This window comes from Panthera pardus, unplaced genomic scaffold (genome assembly GCF_024362965.1).
Source record: "Panthera pardus isolate Hobbes unplaced genomic scaffold, ASM2436296v1 HiC_scaffold_13, whole genome shotgun sequence".
Classification (NCBI taxonomy): Eukaryota; Metazoa; Chordata; class Mammalia; order Carnivora; family Felidae; genus Panthera; species Panthera pardus.
The window spans coordinates 104,271,109-104,293,461 of NW_026526688.1; the positions used below are offsets into that span (position 1 = coordinate 104,271,109).

The 22,353-nt window shown below is 37.3% G+C and overlaps 1 protein-coding gene across 5 annotated transcripts in view; it reads left to right on the forward strand.

Annotated features, from left to right (window-relative positions):
- Positions 1-22,353, forward strand: part of PDE5A (phosphodiesterase 5A) — a 139,680-nt gene that overhangs the window by 8,091 nt on the left and 109,236 nt on the right. For all 5 annotated transcript variants that reach the window (XM_019418579.2, XM_019418552.2, XM_019418587.2 and 2 more), the window contains exon 2: positions 12,036-12,624. In XM_019418579.2, the coding sequence (XP_019274124.1) occupies positions 12,040-12,624 (585 nt within the window). In that variant the 5' untranslated portion in view covers positions 12,036-12,039. The remainder of the gene's footprint in view (positions 1-12,035; positions 12,625-22,353) is intronic.

Sequence of the window (22,353 nt, forward strand, 5' to 3'; positions counted from 1 at the left end):
ATGTCACTTGGAGGTGCTCCAAATCTCCCCAGTTTCATTTAACAGCCTATTATTATAGTATATTCATCTTTTCTTCATCCGAGCCAGTGCTTCTCAAAAGGGATGCTATTGGCATTCAGTGGTGACCTTTTTTTGTTGTTGTGAGAGACTGTTCAACAAATTGCAGATTATTTAACATCCCTGGACCCCAGAAACTAAATGCCAGGAGCACTCCCATCATTGTGACCCACAGTTCCAAATGCCCCCAAGGACTGGTGCTATTACTTGGTTAGGAGCCACTGTTCTGAATTGTTTAGTATTGATTTTTACTGATGTTGGTTAAGGGCCCTAGGTAGGAGCAGTCTAAGCTTCAACCCTAGAACTTTTTCTTTCAAAGAGTATGAACTTAGGTGCTTTATTTGCCTTTTCTGTAAAATGGAAGCAGCATTTACTTCATAGAAATTTAAAGGAAATAATGCATATTTCCTTCCCTTTTGGAGAGTGAATTTCAGTAGTTTACCCTGAGAATCATATAATCACAAACTTTGATAGTCATTTCTTTATTCTGGTAAGTGGGAATTAGAACAATAAAACAGCGATTTTTATAGACTTTAAGAGTCCTTGGGGTGCCTGGGTGCCTCAGTTGGTTGAGTGTCCGAGTCCGACTTCGGCTCAGGTCATGATCTCACAGCTTGTGATTTTGAGCCCTATATCGGGCTCTGTGCTGACAGCTCAGAGCCTGGAGCCTGCTTTGGATTCTGTGTCCCTCTCTCGCTCTGCTCCTCCCCTGCCCATGCTCTGTCTCTCTCGCTCAAGAATAAATAAAATCTTAAAAAAAGTCCTTATATTTTACATGAATATTAATGATTTGAACAGAGCCATTTGTGGATTGTTGTGCTACTGGAAAGGTAATTGGACCGGGAGTCCAGACCTCCCGGGGTGGGTTGTCCCCAGCTTTGGGACTGGCTCAGGTTAATAACCCTGGGTTTTAAAGTGGGAGTGGAGGTGGGGTGGGGAGGAATCAAGGCAGAAAAATTCATTAATGAGCTGAAAAAGCTCTTTCAACCCTAAGCATTCTTTATTTTCACAAGGAGAGCAGATTATCAGATTCTCAGATTGAATAGTTTCCTTCTTTAAGTACTTTCCAGAAATGAGTAGTGGATCCAGGTCAAATTATGCAAACAGTGTAACTAAAACTGTATAAAATCAGGATCAAAGAGCAGGAAAAATATCTAACATTATACTTTATGTGAGTTACTTTTGTGTTTTTCCTATGGATAATTTTAGCAGATTTCCATATAAGTTATCAACCATCGCTTTCCAGACAGGAAATTAGTACACTCTTTGTAATTCTGGTTTTAAAGTGATTAATTCACATGACCTAAGAAATAAAAAAAGCACTGGAGAGAAAGAAAAAGGGATGATGTTTTAATAGTAAACTTAAAAGCATGGGAATGCATTGTTTTTTCTGGATCATTCGGGGCCTGCAGTTTTTTACCCTGTTTCGTTTGAGGCACCCTGCAAATCTCCCCAAATGTTACACTGCTCAAGGACTTGCTGCGTAGCTATGCTTGAGGCCCAGGCTTCAGCCTTCCAGACTTTCCTCAAGCGAGCCCCTTGGGTAGGAGCTAAAACAGACCAACTTTAGTCCCCAAATCTCTAGCAGAGTGTTAAAGCATTTTTTTTGTCTAGTATTAAAACCATTCTCCAGTTTAGAATTATGGTTACTATGAAATATTGCTATAATGTTCATTATAGGTAATTAGTTATGTTTTCTCACATGTGTTGTCAGTTTTATTTTATCTTTCAATTTTTTCAAAAAGAATCATCCCCAAATCTCTAACTTATTTTTGCAAAAAAAAATTTTTTTTAAGTAGTAATGGAGAAACAAACTATGTTCTTGCAATTATTTTTCTCAACTGTTAAGTTCTTTATTTTTATATGTTATTCAAAAAATTACATCATATGTAAGTGTAGTTATTTGTCTAGGGAGTCTTATGTTTTTTCAGTTATAATTTGAGAAAATACTAACATTAAAGCAACTTAATTTTTTTTCATGTGTTTCTGTAGAGATATTAGTGTTTTAAAACTAGGAGCTTCAGAAGAAGCAATGGCTAACATCTAGTTACTCTGTACAAGCCCACTGAATAAATTGTTTTTCCAAAAAAAAAAAAACCACTTTTGAAGATGTACTCCATTATTTAATAATGTTTGATTAACTTAAAAATAATAATTATTGTGTATTAAATACTGTATTAAACATAACATTTGTATGTCCCAGACTCTATGCTGTCACTTTATATGCATTATTTCCTTTAATTTTCTTAACAACCTGAGAAAGGTTATGTCATTATCTTCATTCATTTTATTGAGGGAGTGAATAATATACCTAAGGTTTCACCCTTAGAAAGAAATAGCTGTGGGGTTGAAGCTCAAGTCTGTCCCACTTAGGGCCCTTCCCCACCAGGCTTTACTGAAGTTTAGTGTCAGTGTTAAAGGAAGCAAGGCAAAGGCTCATAGATTTAATATCATGTGGAATCTAACTCAGGAAGAGGTTAAAGTTTCTCCTAGGGCCCCTTAACGTGCATACGCATTACTAAATGATTTGCTTAGAGACTTTGCCCAAGTGGGTTTAGTTTCCATCTATAATTTTAGAGTATTAAAAAGTGGGAACTCTCCAATGACATTTTAAAATAGAGTGGCTGAATATTTAGGTACTAGGCCATCACAATTATATTTTTAGTATTAGAACACAAATACCCTAAATACAATATATTTTCAAAAAATATTCATCCTTTGGTACATTTTTTTAGGCAAGAGTACAAAATGCATTGAACTAGTTGCTCTACAATTAGGTTTCATCTAATTGTATTTTTAACTCATGAGAATTACTGTGTTTATATCACAATTTTACTTTGCCTCGTAAATTTTCCTTTTTTTTCCCCTTAGGTTTCTAGATGCCAAGAAATATTCTATAAAACCCAGACAGAATATTTTAATCATTTTCCCTTTCAAGACATCTGGAATATTAAATATGCATTTTAAAGCATTTCTGTCTTTTTCAAGATTCATTTTGTAAGATGAGTGAGCACTTCAACTTTGGTGGAAAGTAAATATATTGCTGCATGGAGCCCTTATGGACATAGGCATCTGTGTGTGTGTGTGTGTGTGTGTGTGTGTGTGTGTGTGTGTGTCTTTTGCTAACCATATTTGAAATCTCTACAAGAGTTTACATCTGTCTGTCCTGTGAGTAGGTTTTGCATTTCCTATTTAATACTTTTAGATAGAAGGTATTTGGAAGAAGCTGTGTGTGACATGTCTAGATGAGTGGAAAATTTCTAGAACATAAGCTATAAATTGTAGTTTTCTTTTCTGTCATAGGTCTATAATAATCTTGTGTGAAAATGAGAAATTGAAAAAGGAGGAAAGTTTTGATTCCTAACAGAGTATATGCCTTAAGTTACCTTTCATTTTTTCAATGAGGATTGCTAATCAACTTGTAATATTTTTATAAAGAAGATGAGGTGTGCCTAATATATAAACTTAAACCTATTTAAATATCTATAAAAAAGGTATTACTAGATTTGAAACATTAAGTTAAATCATTAACTTAGTTGAGTCTATCATTTTAAGAAGTATACTTTTATCTACTTAAAAAAATAGAAGTACACAGGGTTCTGCCATGTGTATAATTTTGAGGAAATAAACTCTGTTACAACTATCATAAAAAAATGACCATTCATCTTCTATTCTTCCCCCCCCACCCTGAATTTTTTTTATCTTTTTTTTTATCATTCACAAATTAATTTGGTCATCCCTCTGTGTATTACTAAAAATGCAAAATGTTCAACACTGGAAATATGCAGCTCAGCCTTTTCCTGATGCAGCTGCTGGAACCTGGCTTCCTGGCCTTTTGAGTGCATGAACTCATTTAATTTTGTAGGGTGCTCCACCTACTTTGTAACACCATTTTGAAGGGTGTGGTGCTGTCAGTATTGTAAAGAACCCCAGTGAAATCAAAATGCATTAAACAATATTCTTCATGCCACTGATTTTTTATATCAAATTGCCATTGCATGAGCAGTTTGGGCTGCAAGAGTCTTCCCTAAAGTAGGATATGGAGACCGTAAACTCCTAATTGAATTCATTATTTAAAAAGGTTTGAAATTTAAAATTCAGGGCACATGTATGACAGCTCTTGGCAAGTTTTTGGCAGCTGCCATTTGGCTTTATTTCCTATTATCTAATTAATATCAGTCATTTGGGCTCTTTACATGCACAGTGGGGGAAAGGGTCCCTCTGTGCGCCTCAGCAGCATCTATGATGTATACAAGTTTGAAACCACAGATGGTGTTCACATTGTGTTACCTGAGAGGAATAGCTCCCAATGTTGATTTTGGTACCCTCCAGGATCTACTTATTTTAAGACATATTGTAAAAATTAAAAACAAACAAACACAAAATTAAATTTAATCTACCCATTTAAAAATGGTATATAATACAATTCATTTATGAAGTAAGAAATGTTTTGTGTCAAAATAAGGAAGGATATAAGTGACTGGAGGATAACAGATTTTGGTAAGGAGAGAGGGAATGATTTGGATGGGATGTTAAACATCAGGATCTTATCATCAAATATAAACTCTTGGCACCAATTTTCACTGCATTTCCCTGGGCTATGGCTTTACTTCAAGTTTCTGGGCCCTGTTAGCTTTCATTAACAGCCTTGTAAAGTGAAATCAACCAAAAGACTCTAAGAGGGCTGTCCTGCTTTTAAGTGCTCCCAGGTTTGCCAAGCAGTTAGCAAGGACATACTTATCCATGACAGCAAAGTCTCTAAGTTATTAGTGCTTGTAGCACGGGGTAAAACTTGTGGAACTTGTGGAACTTGTGTCTCTTTCCTTTTTGCTCAGATGGTTAGGATGCAACTTGCATAGAATTATGATGTAACTCTTATTCTTGGGGAGGAGGAGGAACTTCATGGGATTCTATAAAGAATGGCATTCTGCAGTATCTGCTTTGGCCAAGGACTTGAGGACTCAAGCAGTCGTCAGGATGCCAGTAGCCAGCCTGTTTCCAGACCCCATTTAGCCCACTTAGCCTTTGATGTTGTACACCAGAAACACCTTTCTCCCCTCATCCTTTTTCTGATTCTCTTGGAGGGACTTTATGAAGAAATGAACAGCCACTGCTCCTTAGCCCAAACCCTGTGTCTCCATTGGAATGAGCATGAAGGGTTCAGGAGATAGCAAAATCTTAAATATATGGAAGAGATTTTGAAATGCTCCTACAAGCATTTTCTAATTTGACTTATGTATCAGCCTTGTGTGGTGAGTGAAGGAGTCATGAGGTCATTCTCCTGTTTAAAAGAAGAGGAAGCTGAGGTGCAGAAAGACATTAAGTGAGTTGACTGACCTAATGATAACCTGTTGACCTGTTGATAAAGTCAGACTTTGTAGGGGGTCTTAGTGGCTTGTTAATACAGCTGCCCATGTTTACACCTGAAAAACTTGAACTCCAGAGAAGTTTTGACTGGTTTGGCATCATATCTGTGTAGTCTTATAGCTGGAACTAGCATTACCTTCTGATTGCCTGTTTGCTATTCTTGATTTCATACCTTGCTGAAGACAGCACCTTGCACTTCACATAAAGTAATCAGAACAGGTGGTGTTTCCCCTGGTTTATAGAAGATGAAATTAAAACTCAGAGGAAGAAAATTGTTTGTCACTGGTCATAAAACTCATTAGTAGCAAGTGCTTAGGTTAGAACTCAAGTCTCCTAAAAACATAGCCCCTTTATGCTTCATAGTCCCAAGAATTTTTAGCAACTAGTCAGTCTCTGTTTTATGAGTCAATTATAATTTGTTTTTTCTCTATGAAAAATACATGGTGTGGTTTTGAGAGTAAACTGAAAGAACTTAGTTTAAAGAGGAATTTTATACTACTAATTATTTATCTCTAAGCTTTCAAAAGGTTCAGTTATTATACGCAGGATCACAGTGCGGTCGTCCTTTGTGTTCTTTTGATGATAAAATTAGTGTTAGTAATTTGATAGTCTGGAGCTCATCAGTATGCTGTATAGAACCCACCTTTTCTTTGTTGTCTATCTGCCAACAATTTCAGTTGGGGAAAAAGAATATAGAGGACTGGCGTGACCACATAAACTACAGGATACTCAATTAAATTTGAATTTCAGATACTACTTACACTAAAAAATTATTCATTGTTTATCTGAAACTCAATTTTAACTGGGTGCTCTGTATTTTTATTTGCTAAATCTAGCAACCGTAAGAATGACTCTTCCCTTGAACACATTCATTATACGGTTTTTCAGTGCACTGTTTTAGATTTATAAAACATGACCTGGTTTCAGAGAAACAGACATGGGATTCAGGCAGATATTTTTCAGGACACTATCCTTAAGAATCTTTATTCTCTGAGTCATTTGAGACAGTTTTTGCCTCAGTGGCTTAATATGCCGTCCTTTTATGATCTGAGTGTAAAAAATTAAGTTAAAGAATGTGTTATCGTAAGTGATTTTTTTTAAGTTTATTTATTTTGAGAGAGAGAGTGCGCATGTGTGCACAAGCCAGGGAAGGACAGAGAATGAGGGAGAGAGAGAATTCTAAACAGGTTCCACACTGTCAGCACAGAGCCCGATTAGGGACGCAAACTCACGAACCATGAGATCATGACCTGAGTCAAAAATCGAGAGTTGGAAACCTAACCGACTGAGCCACGCAGGCACTCCAGTCTTATTCTCTCTATGCCTGTATGTGTGAATTTGAGTTTGACTTTCAAATGCAGCTAGAAGTTAGGGAGTGTTTCCTTCATGATAAGCATTGATGTTCTGGGAACTTTTTTCTTCTTACTGGCCATAAGACTTGGAAAAGGAGACCTGGATTTGACTCTAGATTTTGCCACCAAATAGAATGTCTTTGGTTCAGCCATTTAATTTAGCTTCATAATTTAGAAAGTAGGATTGTTAATGCCTGTCTCACCAGGTTTAAATAAACTGTTGCCCTTTTCATTATGTTTCATATAAATACTTTCAAAATCTTACAAAATCAAAGAAGAGACATGAACACAGAGATCCTATCGTAGGCCACAGAAGTGATTTGCCCAGTCAGAAGTACCATCTAGGTTTCTTGAATTCCATCTGGTACTTTTTACCCTTATATCTGACATATTTACAGGCATCTTTTCCATCTTTATTCATTTTATGCATTTGCATTTAACTTTATAGAACACAAAATCCAGTATGTACAGAAATAAACTCCTGAACACCATATAAACTTCAATTTTGGAGGAGTGGTCACTGAATGATATGTCTAGGGTTGTTCATTACTATATCTCTGGTGCCCGGCCTAGCTGGAATAGTGCCTGACACACTCAGATCTTTACCTTATGAGAATAATTCATTCTATAAAAGGACATGTAAACATGGATCCAATTAAAATGGGGAAATAAATCAGTGAAAAGGTTTTGATTGGAACTTTATCTTGAATATGGAACCACAGATTATAAAAGTAAATTAATCTTAGATTTAATAAAATGTAGATTATAATGAAAATTCCATGCTAAATTTTAGAATGGACTATTTTTGACAAAACTATTTTACAGCCAATTAACTTCACTTTTTCATGTTTGACTTTTACAACAGGAATATAGACTTTCTTTTCAAAAAAACACTTTTTGAAACCGTGAAGGTTTCATCATTTTTCCGAGGACGTTTCTTTTTTTATAATGTTTATTTTTTGTGGGGGGAGAGAGAAGGAGAGTGAGAGAGAGAGAGAGAGAGGTGGGGAGAAGGGCAGAGAGAGAGAGAGAGGGAGAAACAGAATCAGAATCAGAAGCAAGCTCCAGGCTCTGAGCTGTCAGCACAGAGCCTGACATGGGGCTTGAACTAACAGACTGCGAGATGATGACCTGAGCCAAAGTTGGACGCTTAACTGACTGAGCCACTCAGGCACCCTCCAAGGACCTTTCTTAATCTTGAATATAATTATTTAAATAAATTTCTCTTTTCAAGTATCTGTTATATCATTCCCCTTGTTGATTATTTGTTAGTTGGTCTTTAATTGGGCATAGCCCTTAACTGTCAGTGGCTTTGTATAACATTGTAATGGTTCTCCAACATTACTTTGATCTACTTGTAGATTTTCTGTATCTTATGTAAGAATTTTAATTTTGGGGGCACTTGGTGGCTCTGTCGGTTAAGCATCCGACTCCGGCTCAGGTCATTATCTCACGGTTCGGTTTGTGAGTACGCGTCCTGCATTGGGCTGTGTGCTGACAGCTCAGAGCCTGGAGCCTGCTTCGGATTCTATGTCTCCCTCTCTCTCTGCCCCCGCCCCTCATGCTCTGTCTCTCTCTCTCAAAAATAAACATTTAAAAAAATTTTAAAGAATTATCATTTTGATTTGCAGGTGATTTGTATTTGTATAAACTGAAATATTAAAAAATCATTGGGAAAGGATAGATGATTTCAAGAGGAAAGGCCCACTTCATATAGCCACATTGGTCATGCACTGCAGAACTTTAAGGGATGTCTGAAGAGAGAGAGGTGTGAGGAATGATTTAATTTTCTTTGTGGTTGGTTCTTAAGTGAGTGTTTGGATGTTATGATATGATATGATATGTTTTCCTACCTAAGCATATAACTACAGGGACTCAGATAATCAATAATGTGGTCATGAGAAACCCCTTCCCCATCACTCGTGGTTAATAAAAATTGTTGATTGAATGAGTGAATATACTGGATCTGCTTTTCCTGTATAATTTAATATTGTGTTCATCTCTCCAAGAAAATAACTAGAAATAAAACACGTGTGACAAATGTAGTATTAAAAAGCATATGAATAAAGAATTTTTAAGCGCTGACTCTATATGAGACATATCATAAGCCCTGCAGGGTATATGAGGATAACTTAACCATGATCAGTTATGAGGCTTATATCCAAGAGATCATAAATATTGATAGTTAAACCACAATGTTGATTTTCTGTAATGAATATACAAGCATTCAGATATTCAAAAGACTGTTGTCTCTCTTGATGTAGTTAATTTAGGAACCTTATTTATTGATTCATTCACTGCACTCAAGAATTATTTATTGTAGACACACTATGAGACGGGCATTTTCCAAGTATAGGGGATTTATTGAGGACAGAGTATGTAACAGGCATTTTCCGAGTACAGGAACAAGTTGGACAAGTAGTTCTCATGAAATTTACATCTGGTCGGAGGAGACAGACAACAAACAACAGATTAATAAACAAGAAAAATATCCGATAATAAGAATTCAGGTGCTGTGAGGTGAGAACATCATGTATCAGATGCCACTTTAGGTGGCAGATCAGTGAAGACCTGTCTGAGTGATCAGCCAGATGTAGGTGCCGGGAGAGCATTCCAGACTGGGGGCAGTTAGAGCTTGGTTGCTTGAGGAGCCCCAGGGAGGCCAGGTAGGGGATTAAAAGAGCTTGACTTTTATTCTCTATTCACTGAGAAGCCAAGTAGGATAATTAAGATGTTAAGATATACTTTGTTCAAAGATTGCTCAGGCTGCTCTGGGGAGAATGGATTTGAAAGGGGGCAAGTATAATATAGAAAGGCCAGTTAGGTGCAGGTGATCATAGTCCATAGTGAGAGATGGTGGAACTTGGACCAGGGCATAATGCAGGAGATAGAAATGAACAGATTGGGATACAAGATTTGGGAGTCACATTGACAGGACTCGGCCTGGATGTGAGATTTGAAGGAAACAGAAATTTCGAGAAATTCCTCGATGTTGGTTTGAGTTACTAGGGAGGTGATGGTGTTCTTTCTTAATATGAGGAAGACTGGCAGGGAGTGAGATTGGAGCAACACAACAGGTAGGGCGTTAGGAATTGTGTTTTCACCCATTGTAAGTTGTCTGTTTAGATATCCACCTCGAGTTGTCAAGTCAGTATTTTGAATTAAAAAAAAAAGCTGATCACCATTTTCCAGTGAGAAGGTAAGAAATAAATTGTACTAAATTTTAAGTTGGTAGCCGAAATAATTCAAATGCCTATTTTTATATTGATTTAACAATTTAAGTTACCTGTGCATATGTTTAAATCACATAAAATATGTTAATTTAGACATAGTGCTTTTTTTATCTACATTTTACAAAACAATTTTATTCAAAAGCTTCCTATACATTTTTGACAGCTTCACATGCATTTTTGACATCAGTTTCTTTGGCACAACTACTGCAATTCTGGGGGGTTATGTAAGTGTTTCTTCTTAAAGGGATCTTTGAAAGGCTTTTATAATAGTATCCAACACTTGAAATTCTGAGGTCATCCTAGTAATATCTGTGTTATTATTTTTCTTACCCATTCCATTCTAGACTGGCATATTTTACAATAATGTATATTTACCAAATAATACATTGTTGTTCAAAATAAAATAATTAAGGCAATATCTGATAAATGGAAAACAACACAGATTCAGAAATAAGGCAACCTTTTCTTTTTCCCTCCGTGTCCTTCTTTTTTCACTTAATAAATTGTGGAGATTATTCACAGCAGTACATATGACCATTTTTCAATGTCTGCCTAGTAATCCATTATATAAATGTATTTAAACAGCCTTCCAGTGGTGATATAGGTAGCTTATTATCTTTGCTACAACAAACAGTGCCATAGTGAATATGCTGGTACTTCTTTTGTGTAAAATCTCTGGAACAAAGGATAAATGCATTTTAAAATTTGTTAGATATTGCCTATTTACCTTCCAAGGAGGTGGAGGTAACAATCTTTCGACTGCCAAGAAGAATGAAGAGTATATACCAACACTCTCCAAAATAGTGCATTGTCAAACTTTTTTTTTGTCCTGGCCTTAGAGTGAAAATAATACGTCATTGTAGAGTAGGGATTGCATTGTTTTTATTATGGAAAATTCTTTTAAATATCCTCAGAGGTAGTAAGTTTTTGTCTTTTGACAGGGAATTTGAGTTTGGGAAAAGAAAGCCTTATGCGTAAGAGATATTAAGTTAGTTGTTACTTTAAGGTTTTGTTTGGTTTGGTTTTATTTTGTTGGTTTTTCTTCTATTTGTTAGTGTTGAGAAGAGGGCTTAGTGAAAAGCAAGATCTAACTTTTAGAGAAAATTAATATTCTTATTTATCTTATAAATTTTCTTAGAAGCTAAGTTTCAAAAGAAAAGCTCCAAAAATGTCTAAAGTAATGGCACTATCAAATGGTATAAGATTACGTTTTGCCAAGGGGAATCATTTGAATTGAACAATCATTTGGATGTATAGTGTGATCTGAAGTTTGTTTAAAAACAAATCGCCCACTGTGAAGCCTTTAGCTCAAATGGGGTTCTTTCACAGAAAGGTACGTTAAAAACAAATAATTTAAATTTTCATGGGCAGAATTTTTAAAATTAGGTCTTGCATACTTTTTAATTTTCTTCCTTTATACCAGAAGTAGATAATCTAGAAGAAGAGATCATTTTTACCATTGATGAACAAGCATTATTTGGATAATATTTACAGAAGTCTATAATTTTTCTACAAAGCAGGTCAAATTATTTATATTTTTCCCTTCTAAATCTAATCTGTATATAGCAATATGGATAAAATTACCTAAAATTAGACATATTAGCTAGCCAAATTTAGTTAAACATTTGTTTTAAATTTTAAAATGTTTCACTTCAGAACAAGTTATGTTTTAAACAGCGAACTGATTTTTGTACTTATGTTTTCCTCAGACTTTGTCAAATTTAGTGTCTTTTACTCTAACACAAACTGCTTTTGAGAGAAGCAGACTTGAAGCTTGATGCGTTATAAATCAGATATCTGAAAGTCTATGTATATAGGCATCAGACTTTATTAAAATGTTCATTGTGCCAATTGTTCTCTACAGTTTTTCAAAATGAAACTGTCTTAAACAAACCACGTTATTTTTATTTTCTGTGAAAAATTGAATTACTATCTGATCAGTTTGCTGTGAGAGAATTTTTAGCAGTTTTCAGGGATAGCACCTTTCTTTCTTAAATATGTAATATGTCTGCATTCTGTTCTGCAGAGAAATGGTCAATGCCTGGTTTGCTGAGAGAGTCCACACCATCCCTGTGTGCAAAGAAGGTATCAGAAGCCACACAGAATCTTGCTCTTGCCCCTCGCAGCAGAGTCCCCGTGCAGATAGCAGTGCACCTGGAACACCAACCAGGAAAATCTCTGCCTCCGAATTTGACCGGCCTCTCAGACCCATTGTTGTCAAGGATTCTGAGGGAACCGTGAGCTTCCTCTCTGACTCAGAAAAGAAGGAACAGATGCCTCTAACCCCCCCAAGGTTTGATAATGATGAAGGGGACCAGTGCTCAAGACTCTTGGAATTAGTGAAAGATATCTCTAGTCATTTGGATGTCACAGCCTTATGTCACAAAATTTTCTTGCATATTCATGGACTTATCTCTGCCGATCGCTATTCCCTGTTCCTTGTCTGTGAGGACAGCTCCAACGACAAGTTTCTTATCAGCCGCCTGTTTGATGTTGCAGAAGGTTCAACACTGGAAGAAGCTTCAAATAACTGTATCCGCTTAGAATGGAACAAAGGCATTGTGGGACACGTGGCAGCATTTGGTGAGCCCTTAAACATCAAAGATGCTTACGAGGTAAGTGGGGAATCATTGAGATGGGGTAGCAGGATGAGGAGAGGAACATGGATGGAACATTGGACAACTGCTGGGAATGGTAGGGATATTTCAAGCTGAGATGTAACAGGATTACTGAATGTAGTAATTTGCATACTTACTTAAAATTGGTACGTATGGTAAGAACTTTCCCATCTTTTTAAATGCCAGGGTTTCTTTATTTGTGGTTGAGTCGAGGATATGGGCCCTAGAGAAAGCTTGTCTTGTTTTCTTCTTGGTGATAATTTAACATAGCTCATCTCGTAGTTGTATTCTCTTTTTGACTATAATTATCCTTATCTATTTTATCTCCCAAGGATTTTACTGACAATCTAAAATGCTAGGTCCAAAACCTGTCAAAAAACGAAACCAGTAGTCTTTTTTCATTCATTTGTTCATTCATTTATCTATTTATTCGAATTAATTATATTCATTCATTTGAAGTCCCGTTGACACCAAAATCTGACTTTCTTTCTTTCCATATTTTCTTTCATTTATTTTATTAAACAAATGAATTTATGTCTTCAAAAAAATAGAAATTGTTGCTCTAAAATAGTTCAGCAGAAAGATTTGGTATTTCTTCTACTTTGCTTCAATTATATACAGGTCTTTAATTATGGTCTTAAAGATTACACTATATGATTCTTCAAATTTTTCATTTAAAATTATCTTTTTTATTAATAGAATTATGTTTTTTTAAAGATTTATTTATTTTTGAGAGAGAGAGCACAAGCAGGGAAGGGGCAGAGAGAGAAGGCGACAGACGATCTGAAGCAGGCTCCGCGCTGACAGCAGTGAGCCCGATGTGGGGCTTGCACTTACCAACCATGAGATTGTGACCTGAGCCAAAGTTGGACTCTCAATCAACTGAGCCACCCAGGTGCCCCAGAATTATGGTTTTTAAATAAAGCATCTTAGGGACACCCGGGTGGCTCAGTCGGTTAAGTGTCTGACTCTTGATCTTGGCTTAGGTCATAATCTCACAGTTTGTGAGATCCAGCCCCATGTGGGGCTCTGTGCTGACAGTGCAGAGCCTGCTTAGGATTCTCTCTCCTTCTCTGCCCCTCATCCAATTATGTGTGCGCGCTCTCTCTCTCTCTCTTTCTCTCAAAATAAAGAAACTTAAGTAAAAAATATAAATAAATAAAACATCTTAATTGAATGGCACTTTATCAGGTATTTTCAAGCACTGTAATAGAACAATTGTTCTAGCTACCTACCATGTGGTACACTAAATATTCCATGGCAATCCCGGTTTGCAATTCCTCTCTGTAATTTGAAGGGTCATTGCTTTTTTTATTCATCCCTGTATTCATGAGAGCTAATGCAATGCCTGGCACATAGTCAAGTCTTTTTTTTTAACATTTATTTATTTTCGACAGAGACAGAGCATGAGTAGGGGAGGGGCAGAGAGAAAGGAAGACCCAGAATCAGAAGTAAGCTGCAATCTCTGAGCTGTCAGCACAGAGCTAGATGGGGGGCTTGAATCCACCACCCGCGAGATCATGACCTGAGCTGAAGTCAGACGCTTAACTGACTGAGCCACTCAGGTGCCCCAGTAAAGTCTTTTTTTTCTCCAAAAATTTTTAATGTGTATTTATTTTAGAGACAGAGAGACAGAGCACAAGTGGGGGAGGGGCAGAGAGAGAGCCAGAGACAGAATCTGAAGCAGGCTGCAGGCTCTGAGCTGTCAGCACAGAGCCCGATGCGGGGCTCAAACCCACAAACCATGAGATCATGACCTGAGCCAAAGTCAGACACTTAACCGACTGAGCCACCCAGGCATCCTCCCAGTCAAGTCTTAATAAATATTTACTAAATTAAAATTATATAGTAGATAGGATAGGTAAGTAGAATAGAAAGGAGGTCATAATAGATGCCCAGGAAAATGTGGTAGGTTCAGGGAAGCAGGAGATATCATTAGTTGGGGAGATGAAGAAATGTTTCTTTGAGGAAGCACCGCTTGATATGGACCCTAGAAAACAGATAAGATTTGAATAGATTGGTTTGTGTACATGGTGAAATCCAGATGCAAAGAGAAGTTGAAAGAAGCAACAGGGCAGGTGCACCACATGTCATCGTATAGACGTGTGGGTAATAGTGTAGACATTGAGGAGCTATGGGAGCAGAGCCTGGAGATTACTGGGGTCTTGAATGCCAGGCTGAGGGGTGTGTATGTGGACTAGAACCACGAGGGATAATTAAAGGTGGTTTGAAAGGGGGATTGCTATGATTCATACTGTGCTTTAGCAGGATGAATTTTACAGTGGTCATAAAATGAATTAGAAAAATTCTAGAAACTGGGAGGACAGATCATTGAATAGTGTGAGGCAGTGAGTACCTGAACCAGGACACTAGCCTTATGAGTAAAAGAAAGGAGTGGATTTCCGATAAAGAAGTGGAATCCGTTGGAGTTGGTTGCTAATAGGAGTTGAAAGTGAGGGGAAAGGAGGAGTTAGGATGACTGAGGGTTTGAAGATGGGTGAGTAAATATGGTAGCCAGTGAGGAATATTGAGGGCAGGGATTTAGGGAAAGATGTGAAATCCTGAGGTATTTTCCAGAATCCATTCTATACAAGGAGTTTATTCAATTTTGATTCTTCTTGGAGCTCTCTCTGCAACTTCTATGAGCTCTGGAGCAACGTCACACCGTCGCAGACTACAAGCGGGGTATTAAGGACACAGCTGAAGGATTGCTGCCAAATTTGCAGAATTCCCTTCCTGTCTTAGGTGACAGCTGGGTTTCCACTTTTCAATGGCACTATAGTCCCAAGTACAGTAGGACCATAAATATGCTTCAGCTTTGCTGAGAAAGCCTTCATTTGTCTGCGTGGTTCTAAGTTTCTGCAGCCCTGAGAATTTCTTCACCTATATGCATTTTGTTTAATACGCTTACCATTTTTGACAGTGTCAGTTTTATTTTGCAGTTAGTAATGATTCAATTCTTGTACTGCTGTCTCAAAGGGGTCCATGTCCTTGATTTGCAGTGCTTCCAGGGTGAAGCGTCTTAGCCTGTGGATTCTTCATGTTGCTGCATCACCCTTGGCACCCTTGATCCGTGTTTATAGTGGCCCCGCAGAAGTTATTTGTGTCCCAAGGATTTCATTTAGAAGTTGTGGGGTTGATCTGTGACACACAGTTTACATTGCTGTTGACGGTAGAAGTCAGTTGGCTAATGGATAATTCATAATTCAGCCCCACCCATGATTTCTATCAAAATAGTGTCTCATAGCCTTTTGTGAAAGTAGTCAGAATGCATTCTGTTTTCTAAGTCCTACCTCTTTAAACATGCATCTGTGAAAATTACACCCTAAAAGCAGTATTTCTTAAAGCTTATTTGACCATAGAACCCTTGAAAAGTTGTGCAAAACCCCGAGGTGGCCATGAAACATAATCATACTCAGATTGAAGCTAAAAACAAAAAAATAGTCTCATGGATAAGTCCGTTATAAGAAGTGGTCAACATTTGATTCGTTTTTTAAAACTTTGTGACAGAATGATATAAATGTGAGAAGTCATCTTATTTTATTACTAATAAAATAACACATTCATTTATTTAAAATATAAAACAAGATCCATAACTTAAACCAGTGATTCTCAATCAGACCGCAAATACTAATGAGAGGGTATTTGCTGTCTATAGATAGATGTTTAATCACACATCATCTCCTTCTGCATCAGCCCATCATTCGTGTGACTTTCCTGAATGTGGCACAGCATTTATTGATAATAAGATATTAAAACGTAATCATCGGGGCGCCTGGGTGGCTCAGTCGGTTGAGTGGCCGACTTCGGCTCAGGTCATGATCTCGCGGTCTGTGAGTTTGAGCCCCGCGTCGGGCTCTGTGCTGACAGCTCAGAGCCTGGAGCCTGTTTCAGATTCTGTGTCTCCCTCTCTCTGACCCTCCCCCGTTCATGCTCTGTCTCTCTCTGTCTCAAAAATAAATAAACGTTAAAAATAAATAAATAAATAAATAAATAAAACGTAATCATCAGAACAACTCAGGACAACTGTATAAATGCGTTTGGTATTCTTCTATATGAAAACTAGGTATCATCTAGTATCTATATTAGATTGTGTATAGTGAGGGTTTTTCAGAGAAATTGACTCAATAGGATACACATATATATGAGAAGAAGTTTATTACAGAAATTAGCTTACTGGATTATAGAGGCATAGAATTTCCACAATCTGCCCACTGCCTGAAAGCTGGACAGGTAGGAAAGCCGGTGGTGTAATTCAGAGTCTGAAGGCCTGAGAATTGGGCAACCCGTAGTCTAAGTCTGTTGTGGGTTCGAATCCAAAAGCCTGGGAACCAGGAACTTCAGTGGAGAGCAGGTGGGCAGAAGAAGGTAGATGTTTCAACTTAAGTAGAAAGGATGAATTTGTCCTTCCTCTGCCTCTTTGTTCTATTCAGGCCCTCAATGATTTAAATGGTGCCAACCTGCATTGGTGAAGATCTTCTTTGCTCAGTTTATTGATTCAAATGCTAATCTCTTCTAGAGACATCCTTACAGACATATCCAAGAATAATGTTTTACCAGCTATTCGAGCATTCCTTAGCTGAGTCAAGCTGACACTTAAAATTGACCATCACAGATTGCATTGAACACCTAGTGTCATGCCCTACAGAACCCTCAAGATTCCCCAAGATTTCCTGTCAAAGGATTTGTATTGTCAAAACACTCCTTTTTCTCCTAAGTCAACCAGAATGCAAAACTTAGACTCTTCTCCTGTTTCCATAGGACAGCCACTCCAGGTATGCTATGATTTCTAGGAAGAAGACTTGGAGAGTTTTAGGGGAGGGTCTCATTGCCGTTCATATGGCCTTTACCATGTAGCTACTGTTCTTCCCCACCCCGATAACTTTATTCCTCCTTTTGCATTCCTTATCAAGATAAGTAAGTCTTTACCATCTCTCACTTTGCACATCTCACTTTATCAAGAAGTTTTCCTAAAGGGGCGCCTGGGTGGCGCAGTCGGTTAAGCGTCCGACTTCAGCCAGGTCACGATCTCGCGGTCCGTGAGTTCGAGCCCCGCGTCAGGCTCTGGGCTGATGGCTCGGAGCCTGGAGCCTGTTTCCGATTCTGTGTCTCCCTCTCTCTCTGCCCCTCCCCCATTCATGCTCTGTCTCTCTCTCTGTCCCAAAAAAATAAATAAAAAACGTTGGAAAAAAAAAAAAAAGAAGTTTTCCTAAAGAACTATGAGCCCTCTGGGGAGCCTGGGTGGCTCAGTCGGTTGGGCATCTGACTTCGACTCAGGTCATGATCTCACAGTCCGTGAGTTTGAGCCCCGCATCGAGCCCTGTGCTGTCAGTTCAGAGCCTGGAGCCTGCTTAGGATTCTGTGTCTCCCTCTCTCTCTGCCCCTCCCCCACTCATGCTCTGTCTCTCTCTATCAAAAAAATGAATAAACGTTAAAAAAATTTAAAAAAAAAAGAACTATGAGCTCTCTCAAAGAATTTCTAATGAGTAAAATGATTTCCAAAATGAATTTTAGAAGAAAGAAGTAACAATATCAACTGTTTTAATCTTGATAAATCTACCAATCTGTCATGATCTAATTGTACCCCAAGGAACATAGTGTGGGAACCACTATATCTGTCTTTGTTTAATGTTCTAATAAGTTTTAGACATTGTCTTAAAAATGCCACTCTGTAAGAGAAAAATAGCTTATAAATTGGCAAGTCTACTATGTTGTTTTCTGTTATTTTTACTTTTATGTAATTTCAAACTTAAGGGAAAGTTGTAAGTCTAGTAGAAGAAACTTCCATATACATACTACCCAAATTTTCCAGCTGCTTATGTTTTGCCACATTTACTTTATCATTTTTTTCTTTCATATATAATACATGTAAGTAATACGTGTATACTATTTTTCTGAACCACTTAAAAAGTTGGAAATATTTTTACTAAATTTTTCAGTGAATGTTTTCTAACTAGGATGTTCTTTTATATAATTTGAATACATTTGTCCAAATCAGGATTATGATACAATGCTATTACCTAATAGTCCATAGTTCAATTTAGTCTATTGTCCCATTAATGTTCTTCATAGCTATTTTTTCCTCTGATCAAGGGTCTGATCCAGAATTATATAATGAATATGCTTGTCATGTGTCTTTAGTCTTCTTTAAATCTGGAATAGATTCTCTGTTTCTTTATCTATCTGTACATATATTTTGAGAGTACAGGCTAATTATTTTGTCAAATTTTTGAGGAGACTCAAAGTAGGCATTTTGGACAGAACCACAGATATCAATGATGAGACCTTGTTTGGGCTTCCAAACAACAGTCAGTTCTTCACTTTTCCTATACCAGGTGGATATCCTACAACCCAATTCAATTCTGATGCTAACTGCTAGTAGTTAGCACTAACTACCACTCGTAACTAACTGCTGACACTATACTGCTACTAGTTAGCACAGACCCCACAGTCTAAAGACTCAATCCCACTAGATTGTCCACAGTTCCCAGTTCAGATACCAGCCACAAACAGGGCCCCCAAGCTACCCACATTTATGCCAACCTACAAATTAGGTGATTCCTCTTTCAGGTTCAATAATTTGCTGGAATGAATCACATAACTCAAGGAAGCACTATATTTACAATTATAGTTTTATTTTAATGTATACAATTCAGGAACAACTAAATGGAAGAGATGCATTAGGGCAAAGAATAGGAGGTGGGGGAACACAGAAATTCCATTCCTTTTCCAGGAGGTGCACCACAATCCTAGCACGTAGATATCTTCACCAACCTGGACACTCCTCCAAACTTCATTGTTTTGAGGTTTTTTTAAATCAAGGTTTCATTATGTAGGCATGACTGATTAAATCCATTGGCCATGAGATTGAATTCAATCTCCAGCTCCCTCTCCCTTCTCTGGAGGTCAGGGGTGGGGCTCAGAGTTCTAACCCTATAATAAGTTGATTGATTTTTCTGTAGCCAGTCCCCATCTGGAAGCTCTCTGGGGCCCACTCACTTATGACTCATCTCATTAGCATGAACACAGGTACAGTTGAAAGGGGCTTGTGTTGACTATCAAAAGACTTTCCTGTTACTCAGGGAATTACAGGGATTTTAGGAGCTCTGTGCCGGAACCTGGGACAAAGACTAAATATATATTTTATTAAATACCCACAGTCTTCTCAACATATGTTACCAGGAAGCATGTGATTTTGATTTATCCCAGTGTTGATGTTAATTTTGAAAACTTGGTTAGTGGTGTCTACTAGGTTTCTCCACTATAAAGGTACAGTTTTTCTATTGTAATTAATAAATCTTATGATGAAGTACCTTGATATTGTGTAAATATTCTATTCTTCATGAACCTACATGTGGTAATTTTAGTATCCATTGATTCGCTAACTCCATCATAACTTCTGTATTTTTTAGTTCTCATGTAACGAAGAGTTTGCCTTCTTTATTCATACATTCCTTTATTTATTTCACCATGGACTCACAGATTTTTGTTTTGTTTAATGAGTTATGATCTGTTATTATCTTTATTTATTCAAATTCTCAAATTATATCCAATTCGCCAGGCTCTGTATCTTTTTGTTATGTTGCCATCACTCTGGGTTTTCTTGCTTTCTTGTGGTCTGAAAGTTCTAATTGGCTTAACAATATGTTCCAGGCTTATCTTATACTTTCCCTGTCCTAGCCCTAGAATCATTCATTTCCCAAGGAGCTCTGATTCCTTTCATTGGAGGAAATAACCAAGATAGAAGCCAAGATGTGAGCACTAGATGTGTTCATTACTTCTGGTATGTGTTTGTTGCTACCAGTATGTCAGTAGACAGAGCTAGGAAAAAAATATGTAAATATACAACACATGCCTATATTTTATTTATTTTTATATCAAAGAATTCTTAGTGATACCTTCAACACCTCAAGGTGCATTTTGTTTCTCTTCCTCCTTTTTCTATTGGGTGTTTCCTTCTCAAAAAATGAAGACCCAGGCTTCCTTATCTTTACATATTTATGCATGTTCAAACCAAGTCCCAAGCTCTTTACTCCTTTCTGTAGAATCTGGTGTCTCTCCCTTTAGGCTGAACAATTTCCATTAGCACTTCTTATAGTAAAAGTCTGGTGGTGACAAATTGTCTCAGTTTTAGTTTATCTGAAAATGCCTTTATTTTGCCTGTATTCTTGAAAGATATTTTCACTGGATAGACAATACTCAGTTAATAATTATTTTTCTTTCAACATTTTAACAGAATTTTCCCATATTTTTGGTCTTCACTTTTCTCATGAGAAGTCAGCTATCCTTTGTATTTTCATCTTATGTTTCTTATGTATCATTTTCATAATATGTGTGTAAGTTTAAGATTTTCACTAACTTTGGAGAAATTTTGGTCTATGTCTTTAAGTATTTTTCCACTCCATCCTCTTTCTTCTCTTTGGGACTCCAATGATATATATGCTGGACCACTTGATGATGTCCCAGAAAACACCAAGGCTCTGTTAACTTTCTATAGGCTTTTCCCCTCTCAGTCCTTCTGATTGAGTACTTTCTGTTGATTTGTCTTCAGGTTCGCTGACCCTCTCTTATTTTGTTCTTCATCTGCTATTAAATGCATCGATGAACTTTTCATTTTAGACATTGTAGTTTTCAGCTCTAGAGTTTCCATTTGTTGTTTTTTTAAGTTTTTTTTTATAGTTTCCCATCTGTTCATTATTACCATGTTTTCCTTTAAGCCCTTAAGTACATTTATAATAGAAGCTTTTAAGTCCTTGTCTGTTAATTCTAACATCTGAATCATTTTTGAGTCATTGTCTATTGACTACTTTTTCTCCTCCTCACTATGGGTTGCAATTGCAAGTTTTCTTCACATGTGTTGCGATTTTTTATTGTATGCTGGATATTGTGGATGTTTTCTTGCAGGGCATTTGGATCATATCATCCTTCTTTAAAAGAGGGCTGATATTTGTTCTTGTAGGTGGTGAAATTACAAATGATCTTTTTGGTCCTGCCAGACTTGGTGTTATTGTTAAGGTAGATCTATTTTTGTTTGGAATACTGTCTCTACACCCCTTCCCAAATCAAGGGTATGGTCCTTACTCCTAGGGAGTAGCCTTTCTGTGTCTCAGCTGAATGCCTGAGGTGCTTAGTGAGGTCTCTCCTCTGTTTGAGCTGGAGCTCCAGTGCCTCCACATATTTACCTAATTGGTATCACCATTCTGCTTTCAGCCTTCAACACATAATTTTAGCTAGTTCTCTTAGAGCCTTGCTCTATACATGTCTGAAGTGAATAGCCACTCAGTCTTTTGCCACTCCTTTTACCCCTTCCCCTAATTCCCCAGCATAGCTCTCTTATTAGGTACTTTGCCTTGCAAATTTTAGCCACTTTAGAAGCCCTGAATTCCTTTCAATTCCATTTGGAACTGTTACTGCACTTGTGTACCACCTACCTTCTTGCCAGCAGGAAAATGCCCCTGGAAGAAAGCCAGAGTATTGCCTGGTTGTCATGTGTATTCCCCATTTTCATGGTCTGTAGTTTAGCTGTCTCATATATTTGTCTAGTCTTATATTTTTCAGTAGGAGGGCATGTCTGGTACCAGTTGCTTTATTTTAGCAAGTGGATATCCAAGGCTTATTTTTTTTTACACTGTTCTCATAAACAGTCAAAGGAATAATCATGATAATAGTACCGCTCCATTTTTTCTTTGGTGTTGGCTGGAGCTAGAGCAGTTAAAAGTTCTCTAT